We start from the raw sequence: 10,654 nt of genomic DNA, 5'->3' as shown, positions 1-10,654 counted from the left end.
TAATTTATATAGTTTAATAATATCATTGTCATTTAACTTAAAAATTAAAATTGGAACTAATTTAATCATGGTCCATGGTAGGTCGCCTTAACATGTTATAAAATAATTAATTTTGATAGAATATTTAAAATATAATAATAATTATAAAAATTAATGATTAATGGTGTATTAAAAATATAATAATTAGAAAAGATTAAGATATATAATTTATATCATTGTCATTTAATTAAAAATGAAGATGGTAACTAATTAATCATTCTCAATAATTATTGATGTTTTATCGTACTTTTTACATAAGAAGATTGTTTAAAAGATTTGAGCCCGTGACTCCTTCCCTTTAACTTCATATTAATTTTAAGATAATCTCTATAAAACTCATTCTTTCAAAACTCCCTAATCTGAACCTGAGCCCGATCGAGCAGCCCGGTTCAAATTTAGCCCGGCTCAATCCTCTCACGCCAACAACAGCTCGAATTATTAAGGGCTAAAAAACATAAAGAATAAATAAAGCAGATGAAAGAGGCTTAATAAAATAAATTAAGAATGGAAACGTCGTTCTGCCCTAATCGCATCTCGCGTCGATCGTCGATCCGCTCCGTCGGCGACTTCCAAAGGTGCGATTTTCCTTTCTCTCCCACCCTGTTTTACCTAATTCTGCATCCATGCCTTCCGACGGATCTTGGCCGTTCGTGTCTGGAGTCGGGGATCGGAATGGCTGCGTCTGTTGTTCGGATCACGGGCAGTTACGAGAGGATAATGGCGTGCGGGAATCCAGTTTGAAGCGTTATTTTGCTTGTTTGATTGCGGTAGTTTAGTATAATTTGGCTTGTTGATCTATTAGATTCGGACTGTTTGGAGGAAAGGCTTGGCACTAGTTGTAGTTTGAACAATCTTGGATCCTATTTGCCTATATACTAACTTGGGCCATAGATGGTCTGAGACATTGTTGAGTGTTAAAAAGGTAGCTTTTGTAGCTTTGGAAAGTACGCATATTTAACTTACTTTGTTGCTTCTGTTGTCTTATTTTTGTGCGACTGTCAATATTTCTTAAGTTATGGTACGTCGAGTTTGATAGTTATAGAATAAAATTAGCCTGCCTATTCTATTTTGAGTTTCCAATTTCTGCAGAGTGATCCTGGTACTTTCCAGCTTCTTTGTTTGAACTTTACTCTATGGAAAGTTAAAAGTTTTTTGACTGCCTTTTTTAGCGCTCAAAAATCTCTGCTTGGGATTTCATATAAGAATTTATGTTGGTCAACCAAGGTAACCAGCTCTTGCTTTCTTCTTCAGAATTCATAACTTCTCTCCTCTATATAATAAGCCTATGAAAACAATGCTGTAATTTGTTGAATTTTTCTCTTCATCTAACTGTTCTTTTTGCAACCATTGGGGTTCAGCTACATGAGTTTTGTACCTCCATTTAGCTCTATGCAGGGTTATAAGCCTATATATCTAGTAATATACAAATTAATTAAATATTTTTTAGCATATTTATTATTGTTTTCTTTGGTTTTCCTTTCTACCATACACTTACCACTCTAATAGATTACCTATCTAGATTATAGGGGATCACTTCTGTGCCTTCTTCTTTCTAAAGCATTATGCATACTTTTAGGGGATGGAATGCTTAATAGATCATGCATGCATACTACATTCATTTTCATAGAACACTAGAACTTATGGAAACAAAATTATCTATTTTGGAAATCATTATTGTTCTAAATAATTCTATACTTTGTTGTTTTCTTCCTTGCAGGGTTTCTTTGTTATGTTAATTTGAGTTTCTGCTTTATTGTATTGTGAAGAAATGGACGATGCAGGAATATCAAGCTTTTGGGGACCTGTGACATCTACTATTGAACTTTGTGAGGAGAACTATGCATATTCTTCATATATTGCCGAATTTTACAACACTATATCAAACATTCCCTGCATTCTTTTGGCGCTCATTGGCCTGATAAATGCCCTAAGACAAGGGTTTGAGAAAAGATTTAGTGTTCTTCATATTTCCAATATGATCCTTGCAATTGGGAGCATGATATTCCATGCCACTTTGCAAAATGTGTAAGTTCCTTTACTTTTCTCTGTGCATTTTCTTTTCAACTAACAACAACTCATGTCTTTGCAATGTAATTTTCTCTATGTGGCCATCTTTAACTTCTGTTTGCAGCACACTGATAGATGTGTAGGATTCAAAGGGGAAAAACATGCATCTATGGTAGAAGTCCTTGTTTCCATTTACCTCATAAATGTCATGATTAGAAATTCATATATTGTATATTATAGCTTTAAATTCACATATACCTCATAAATGTTGTTCACATCATGGTTGGCAGAATCATCTGTTGTGACATTGTCGGAATCAAGATGGGGTTTAGTTCTGAAAGGAGGAAGAGATCCCATTACCAATTGAGGAAGAAAGCAAGTCTACTGCCATTGATCCAAAAGGAGATTTTCTCGTGGAAGGAGCAGCTTTTCCCAGCATCAAAACTTAGGGTGTTCCTTGTGATATTACACCTATAATATTAGATTATATAATATAATAGGTTATATAATATTACACCTGAAACACAATTTTGAATTTAATAATAATGATCTTATTAATAACATTTTATTATTTATTATTGTGTACATAAAATTTTGTTTATTTATTTCATTTTAATGTCAAATCAATACTATTAATAATATTATCAAGAATTGTATTTATTTATCTATTTATTAATAATGTTACTAATTTATTTTGTTTATTTTTGATATAAGATAATCTTATTAATAATATTTTTTGGTTATTTATTTGCTTATTTATTTTTAATATCAGATTAATCAAATTAATAATATTATTTATTTGTTTAATAAGACAACTTATTTATTTATTTATATATCTCTTCGTTGTTTAGTATTAGATTATTGATAATATTTATTCACTTTTAATATCAGATTATTATGCACGTGTTAGTTTGTATCACATTGTCTAATCAGATTAGGATTTTATTTTGTTTTTATGTAGTGCTATTTATATTTCATTAATTTTTGTTGATTATTAATCCTCTAGTTTTAAAATATTTAATTATATATTGTATTAATTAATTTTGTTAGAAAGAGATGGCAAATAATAAATTGCTAATTCAAAGAGGGTGTTGATCAAAGAGAATTGAAGAGATAATTGTTGATTATGAAGATATTGGATGAGAAAATGATATATTACTAAATTTTAGATAGTTAAATGCAAATTACTTATCTTGTTGTGTGTGTGTGTGTATATATATATATAATTGTTAAGAGTTATTTCTCATCAATCACGATCCCACTGATTCAATATATGTGCTTAGAAAATGCAATGGTGATACCAATATTGACAATCGTGGTTTACATGATTAGAAGCTGGTCAATAATAAAAATTTACAATTATTGATGTTGGTTTAAAGTTATATATCCTAAATTCCCATTTTATAACCTGCAACTATTTGATTTGCTTTTCTTTTTTTTCCCATCAATTTCCAGTATGGATTTTATTTAATATTTTCTTTAAGTTTGCCCAAGAACTAAACAGATATACTAAAATAACAAGGTTGCATAAAACTATTAGATGTTAGTGACAAACTTTGATTTTTGTCTTTCTTTTCCTTTCATCAGTTTCCATTAAGGATTTTATTTTTAATCATTTTTTTTAGTCAGGTATCATGCCCAAATTCTGAACAGATAATACTAAAATAACAAGGTTTCTTAGATACATTAGTTAGTGGCCAGATCCGAAGACACTTCATATCATGTTTAAAGGTAAACTCACATTCTTGCAAGATCAAAATTTGAAGGGATATATAATACTTGATCTCCATATTTCAATCTGCTTTTACGACTCTAATGCCATAAGTATAAATTTTGTTATTTGGAGAGTACACTTCTACAAATTGTAGTGACATTTTGAAAATTTAGTAACGGAACCGTTACAAGCATTTATGTTTTCAGGCTTTAGTTTGTCTTAGTGTTTGTTTGTCTGTGGAACATATTTTTAAAAAGATCGTATCAGAGCTTTCTATTTATGCATTTAATATAACAATTTTCCATGTTTTTTATGATCTCTTCCAGACTACAGCAGAGCGACGAAACACCAATGGTATGGGAGATGCTTCTTTATCTTTATGTTATTTACTCGCCAGATTGGCACTACAGGAGCACTATGCCAACTTTTCTCTTCATATACGGTGCTGTCTTTGCTGTGGTTCATTTCTTCGCACGGTTTGGAATAGTTTTCAAGATACACTATATCATCCTTTGCCTTCTCTGCGTCCCTCGGATGTATAAGTACTACATACAAACAACAGACATCGCAGCTCAACGGCTCGTCAAGCTCTACGTGCTGACTATCTCCCTAGGGACGTTATGCTGGTTGTTCGACCGAATATTCTGCAAGAAATTATCGCACTGGTATATTAACCCTCAGGGTCATGCGTGGTGGCATGTGCTCATGGGATTCAATTCATACTTTGCAAACACATTTCTGATGTTCTGCCGGGCGCAGCAGCGCGGCTGGGAGCCGCAGGTTGTTCGCCTCTTCGGCTTCTTTCCATATGTGAAGATCCATAAGCCCAAAAAGCAAGAGTGAGGTGTCAGTTTCCAAAGTGACATATTTTGTTAGTTTTAACTAAGCATGAACTGGAACTTGCTTTGTATCATAACTAACACTGGAGTCCATGCCGATAGGGTCGATCATGCTCTATTTTATTTTATTTTTCATTTTTTGTTCATGTGTATGTTTTGTAAGGTAAACTCAGAATTGGATTCAAATTTTTTTCCCTTCAAATCATGTATCAGGCTTTTATTATATATTGTTATGAGCTTTTGTCAATTAAGACAGATTTATGAGATTGAATTGTATTTTGTATTTAAATTCTAAATTGTGAAAAATGTCTATTGTCAGACCGATCAAAAACTCATCGACTGGCCGAAGCTAGCCAGCCTAGCGGGTTGAGAATTTCTTAATCCAACTCAGCAGAGATTGTGGGTTAGGAAAAACTATAGAACAGATTGAAATTTTTGAGTTGACGAACGGAGCTAGCGGGTTGAGAATTTCTTAATCCAACTTAAGGTAGATTGTAGTCTTGCTATAAAAGCGATTCGATAAGAACCCGTGTAAACCCAGATAGTTAACTTCAAACTGCATCGCAAAGCCAAGTTAGATGTAAAAAGACTCGAGTAGAAGCCTTGAAACAACTTTTTATTGCATATGCAACCAACACAAATAAGATTTTTGAGCTATACGATGAGAAGGCATCAAAAAGTGTCAAGAAAATACCAAGGTAAACTTCCATCTACCATAGCAGTGGTCTAGTTGGTATGTTCCGATCGAGACATTTGCGTTTCATTTGAACTTAGAACCCTGCTCAGCCCTTTCAGCTTGGGCTCGACTCAAATCCCTACATAAACATTACCGAATGCAGTTGTTGCAACTCCATAGCATTATCAAAATGCGACCGAGTAACCTAGCGGTTAAATAAACAGCTAGCTTCATTGTGTTTGATGATCATTGCTCAATGCGGGATCTGATCGTTGTCTTTTATGTCCTCCGTCGCATAAATGCAGAGAGACACACAGATCTTCACCAGATGAGTTCGCTAATGATGACAGGTTTTTCCTTTCCGGTCCATCCTCTTGATCCCGACGCACCGGGGAAGTGCTGAAGTTCAGGATGAACTGATGTTCTTCGACCTTGTTTGCCACCTCGACAGTGTCTACCTGAAATTCAACACCTGCACGCGATGGATTAGTTTCTGGAACAGAAGCACACCTCTGTGAGGGGAGATATTGAGAGTTATTTATACCAATAGGTTCGTATATCTCATCCGTCTTTTCGTTTGGATGGGTGCATACTGTAGGAGATGATTCGCCAACTGTAGAGTTAATAGCCGCTGCTAGAGCAAATCTTTGCTCCTGAAGGGCATCTTTGAATATGGAGAGAAAAAGGAACAAAAATCAAACATGTCAATATCGATACGAGGAAGAAAATGAGATAGTTAAATGAGAAAAGTAAACCTTGAAGTTCTTCGCTAGTCGTTATAAGATCAAGTTCCAAAAGATCAAGAAGGCGACCGAGATCGACTCCGCTCGTCCAATTCTCTGGACCATGCCCACTTTTCAGTTTCAATCTTCCACGGTTGGCAGTCCCACCCCAGATGATCCCTACCGGCTGTGGCTTCTCATCATCTTGTCCTGTTAGAATTATGAGACTTCCACTATCACCTTCCAGATCAAACGTCTGCTGGTTCTCACCCACGACAAGAAAATCTGTGAAGAAGCATATCCCTTTTTCATCGTTATACTCCAAGGCGTATGCCATCACAGTGCCAGTCGTCAATCCAGAGCTTCTTCCAACCTTGACAACTTGCCTCCCAATCAGGCTGCCGATTGGTGCTTGTAGATCTATGACCTTGACATTTCCAATGTCACCCAACCCCTTCACAGTGGTGGTGACACAAGACACATCAAAGTCATCAGCAAAAGGAATGAGCGCACCATCTGCCCGCACAAATGTTTCTGCAGGCGCATTACGAAGAAAGAGTTATGGCCAGGAATTGTAGAGCATGAGCAGTTGAGATAAATGACACCCTCCACTCCATCTCCAACCTTTAGGATTGTGCCCATTTCAGTGTGCAGAGATTTCTATCTAAGTGTGCCTAGTTATTTTAGGTCGGATTTTGATTGATTGGGTCTTTGTGGGTGAGTTGTTGTCCTAGACATTGATATGTCAAGATGTGAGGGAGACCCCAATGTGTTCCTATACTTGCTTGAGTCACTCAATTCTACACCTAGGCGATTAGCCATCTTTAGGATTGTGCCACTCCGAGTTTTTAACAGTTTCCAAGTAAACAAGCCCTGGAAAGGGCATTAAATATATACAGACAAAACAAGTAAACACTAAGCATTATAAACCGTAAGAATTTGAACTATTAAGTTCATTTTTACCTGGATTAGTTCCGGCGTAGATCCCATACCAAACGTCATCTGTGATAAATGATGTTGCCCTTTCAACAGCACCCAGATAAACTCCAGGACCGAGATTAGGTGGTAAAGGATGAAACATCTTCTGGTTAGGGTAATCCAAATCAACTGCAACATGGCGATTAGTGAGGAAACCAACTTGTTTATTACCCGTTCGACTTTTCACAATGGCACCTAAAGTTCCATATGTTTCTTGGCTCGCAACCTGGTTATGCATCAACCAGAGAATAAGGATATTGTGGTCTCTATCAATGATAGTCAGAACAAGTAGATAGAGATTCATACGTGTTTAGAATCGGTTACAAAGGTTTAGAATGAACGATAAACAAATTGAAGCAAAAAAGTGAATGCACCTGAGAACCTGAACCGATACATGGATCACTTCCACGCAATCCATCTACAAGCTCATTGTACAGTTGCTCCTTGGGAGTTGGTGCTGGTGCACCATAATAAGAGAATTCCACCACGTCGACATCACACCATATGCCTCCCGGTCCCTGTTCAGAAAAGAAGTAGGCAGCATCAAATTGAATTTCTCACGTTTATATGGTGCACTGAAACTCCATAAATGCATACAACAACCACAAAACGAATTGTGGTTGCCAATAATTTTGGATGGATGCACAAAACTAATGCACCGTTGTTAATGTTATTATATTGTTAATAACATTAATCATCTTTATATGCAATCTGTACAATGATGTATGATATCAAGTGTCGAAATCTACTAGCAATCCAAGAAATAACAAGGAGAAGAAAAATAAATAGTAGTGATTACCTCAAGCATAGATGGAAGACATTGGCTGTGGCTGATCCATTTTCTATGAACTTTCCGAGCAACAAAGACGAGAATTGCGGGAATCTCTGTCAATTGACCTTTTCTTATGCGGAATCCTATTGCTGTACCTAGACTATAGCGACGCAAAATCTTGCTGTGAAATGCCCTTATAGTCATCAGATCAAGCAGTGTTGTGGCTTGTTGTCCAGTTGGAAACTGTCCGAGATGTGCAGGCAATACTCCTTTCTGAAGGTTCCCAAAATAATTAGCTCGACCTTCAGCAGCGCCATGCAACAGTGTTGAGGTTGGCCAAGAGAAGTATGCAGCAGTGCCTTCGGAATGTTGACCGCCTGATGCAATAGGTTGTAGGGGAGATGGACTGCATGAATAAAAGTGATTACATACATTTCTCTCCATGTCCAAGGCTGATTCCTCAGATTGTGCAGACCCTGAGTGATGATGACCTTGAGTGCCTGATAGCCTCATTATCCGAAAAATTATATGCTATTGACAATTCACATGCTCAGGCAACCTAACTGATTGTTGAATTTCCGTTTGAGAAACAAATCCAAAATCCGTTTGCGAGGCTACCAAATTGTTCATGAGGCTAGTCATCAAATCCAAAATCTGCAATAGACAAAGTTAAGAAGAAAGAAAAAGAATATGATAAATCAGATTACAATCCTTGTTTATTTTGAGGGTAAAACTTTGACATGCTTCGCAAGTGTTTAAAATAGGAAAAGAACCAAAATCAAAATGCTATACACGAACAATAACCCTAGCTAAGAATTCCAAAATCCAGTGGCCAAATTAAAGCTCATGGGTCTTCAGATGGATCAATAATCATAGAAACACTTCCTTTTGACCACACAATAAAAAAGAACACAGCTTTCACCTTCCGATGGTTGGAACTTCAAAAACACTTCAAAAGGGATGAAGGATCCTTTGGAAAAATAAAGGGGGAAAAAAAGTGAGCATACCTTCCAAAAAACGCATTTTGATTGTGGGAAAAGATGGAAACTGCCGCAGCGAGGGTAGGAGATCGTCGCGAACGTTCTGCGGAGGGATGGTGATAGGCGTTCGGGGACGTGGTCGATTGGCTCGAGTAGTGGATGCCAAAGGCCCAAAGGAGGGGGGCCGATGAAATCCGGGCCTTTTTCTTTCGCGCTGGACAGAGGAGGGGAGAGAGAGCAATAATGGAGGAAGGGAGAGAGGGACAAGGCAGGCGGCAGTCCTCTGGCGATTGTGGCGTGAAAGAGACGGCGGAGGGAGAGAAGGAGAAGAGTGGTGGATCGGTGGGTGTGTCGTCGGATGAAAAAAAGGGTGCAGTGTCGTAGTGGGAATGGATGGTGGATGTGTCGTCGTAGAGGGACAGGATTGGGAATGGAGGCAGTTCAGCGTACAGGGTGCCGGTTGTCCAAATTTAAGTATTTTTATAATTCTAAAAATATTAAAAATTTTAGTTCTCTTTTATAAATCGGAATGAAAATGAGTATCATAATACTATGAAATGGGAATAAGTATGAGCTTGGGTATCATTCTTAAAAATGATGTTTAGTTTGTTAAATATTTTCAATCGGAATGAACCTAAATTTCCTTTTTTACCCTTACAGAAAAATAAGAAAAAAAATTAGATGGGAAAGAAAGTTGAATGTGAGCGAAACATACGATGAGAGAGAGTGTGATGAGAGAGAAAGTGTGGTGGGAAAAATGAAGAGAGAGAAAGTATTATGAGATAAAATGAAAGAGTGAGGAGAGAGAAAGTACGATGAGAGAGAAAGTGGGTCGAAAGAGAAAGAGTGATGGGAAAAATAAAGAGAGAGAAAGTGTGATGAGAGAAAATGAGAAACTGCGGAAAGAGAAAGTATGCTGAGAAAAAAAGAGTGATGGAAAAAATAAAGAAAGAGAAAGTATTATGAGAGAAAATGAAAGAGTGAGGAGAGACAAAGTATGATGAAAGAGAAAGTGGAGTGAAAGAAAAGAGTGATGGGAAAAAATGAAAAGAGAGAAAGTGTGATGAGAGAAAATGATAGACTGGGAGAAAGAAAGTATGATGAGAGAGAAAGTGTGATGAGAGAGAGTGTGATTAGAGAAAATAAAGAGAGAGTGTGTGATGAGAGAAAATGAAAAAAGAGAAAGTATGAGGAGAGAAAATGAGGAAAGAGAGTATGCTCAGAGAGATTAAAGAGAGAGAAAGTATGATAAAAGAGAAAGTGCAATGAGAGAGAAAGTATGATGAAAAAATAAGGAGAAAGTGTGTAATGAGAGAGAAAGTGTGATGGAAGAGAATGAAGAGAGAGAAAATGAGGAGGGAGAGTGTATGATGGGAGAGAATATAGAGAGAAAATGATAAAGAATGTGTGATGAGAGAGAATGAGAAGAGAGAAAGTATGTTGAGAGAGAAAGTGTGATGATAAAATAAGGAGAGAAAAAATATGATGAGAGAGAACAAGGAGAGAGAGTGTGAAATTAAAAAAAAATGAACAAATATACTAAGGGTATTTTTGTCCAAAACTTAATTCACATTTCTATTCCATTAAAACCCAAGGGAGGGGGTGAGTTTCATCTATACCCAAGTTTTTTTAGTTTTATTCCAACGCTCACCTCAGAAATAATGATGAACGCGTTCACGCAAGGGCTCGTGGACGGTGATTTCTTCCGCTCGCTCATCCGGAAGCCGCCCCAGGATTACGACCATATGTTGCATAAGGCCAACGAGTACATCAATGTGGAGGAAGCTCAGCGGCGAGAAGAAAGGAAGCCCTGAATGACCAACCAGCTTCCGCCGAGCGGAAGCAGCCCGTTAATCACCAGCCCCCCAGAGGACTGAGAGCCGAAGCCGCCCGTCCTCATCAGCACACTCGGCCGCACGCCGTCCAG

The 10,654-nt window shown here is 37.0% G+C and overlaps 2 protein-coding genes across 2 annotated transcripts; one reads left to right on the top strand and one right to left on the bottom strand.

Annotated features, from left to right (window-relative positions):
- Nucleotides 1–503: 503 nt before the first annotated feature.
- On the top strand, nucleotides 504–4,846 carry LOC122009380 (alkaline ceramidase-like). The gene is made up of 3 exons (XM_042565506.1): nucleotides 504–614; nucleotides 1,757–2,064; nucleotides 4,087–4,846. The coding sequence occupies exons 2-3, from the start codon at nucleotides 1,808–1,810 to the stop codon at nucleotides 4,601–4,603; spliced, it is 774 nt and encodes a 257-aa protein (XP_042421440.1). The 5' UTR covers nucleotides 504–614; nucleotides 1,757–1,807; the 3' UTR covers nucleotides 4,604–4,846.
- Nucleotides 4,847–5,196: 350 nt separating this feature from the next.
- Nucleotides 5,197–9,072, bottom strand: LOC122009379 (protein NARROW LEAF 1-like). The gene is made up of 7 exons (XM_042565505.1): nucleotides 8,755–9,072; nucleotides 7,775–8,401; nucleotides 7,350–7,493; nucleotides 6,961–7,201; nucleotides 6,031–6,531; nucleotides 5,820–5,939; nucleotides 5,197–5,747 (listed from the first exon to the last, which is right to left on the bottom strand). The coding sequence occupies exons 2-7, from the start codon at nucleotides 8,258–8,260 to the stop codon at nucleotides 5,506–5,508; spliced, it is 1,734 nt and encodes a 577-aa protein (XP_042421439.1). The 5' UTR covers nucleotides 8,261–8,401; nucleotides 8,755–9,072; the 3' UTR covers nucleotides 5,197–5,505.
- Nucleotides 9,073–10,654: the final 1,582 nt, after the last annotated feature.

The sequence above is a fragment of the Zingiber officinale genome, chromosome 8A (genome assembly GCF_018446385.1).
Source record: "Zingiber officinale cultivar Zhangliang chromosome 8A, Zo_v1.1, whole genome shotgun sequence".
Lineage (NCBI taxonomy): Eukaryota > Viridiplantae > Streptophyta > Magnoliopsida > Zingiberales > Zingiberaceae > Zingiber > Zingiber officinale.
This window is presented reverse-complemented; position numbering and strand designations above follow the sequence as displayed.

What these genes read in the sequence shown, in the direction of transcription:
- LOC122009380 (XM_042565506.1), top strand. Translation starts at nt 1,808, where the DNA reads ATGGACGATGCAGGAATATCAAGCTTTTGGGGACCTGTGACATCTACT. An exon ending in CATGCCACTTTGCAAAATGT is followed by an intron (nt 2,065 to 4,086) that starts GTAAGTTCCTTT and finishes GATCTCTTCCAG; the next exon opens with ACTACAGCAGAGCGACGAAA.
- LOC122009379 (XM_042565505.1), bottom strand. Translation starts at nt 8,260, where the DNA reads ATGAGGCTATCAGGCACTCAAGGTCATCATCACTCAGGGTCTGCACAA. An exon ending in GTCTTCCATCTATGCTTGAG is followed by an intron (nt 7,494 to 7,774) that starts GTAATCACTACT and finishes TTTTCTGAACAG; the next exon opens with GGACCGGGAGGCATATGGTG. An exon ending in TGAGATATACGAACCTATTG is followed by an intron (nt 5,748 to 5,819) that starts GTATAAATAACT and finishes CATCGCGTGCAG; the next exon opens with GTGTTGAATTTCAGGTAGAC.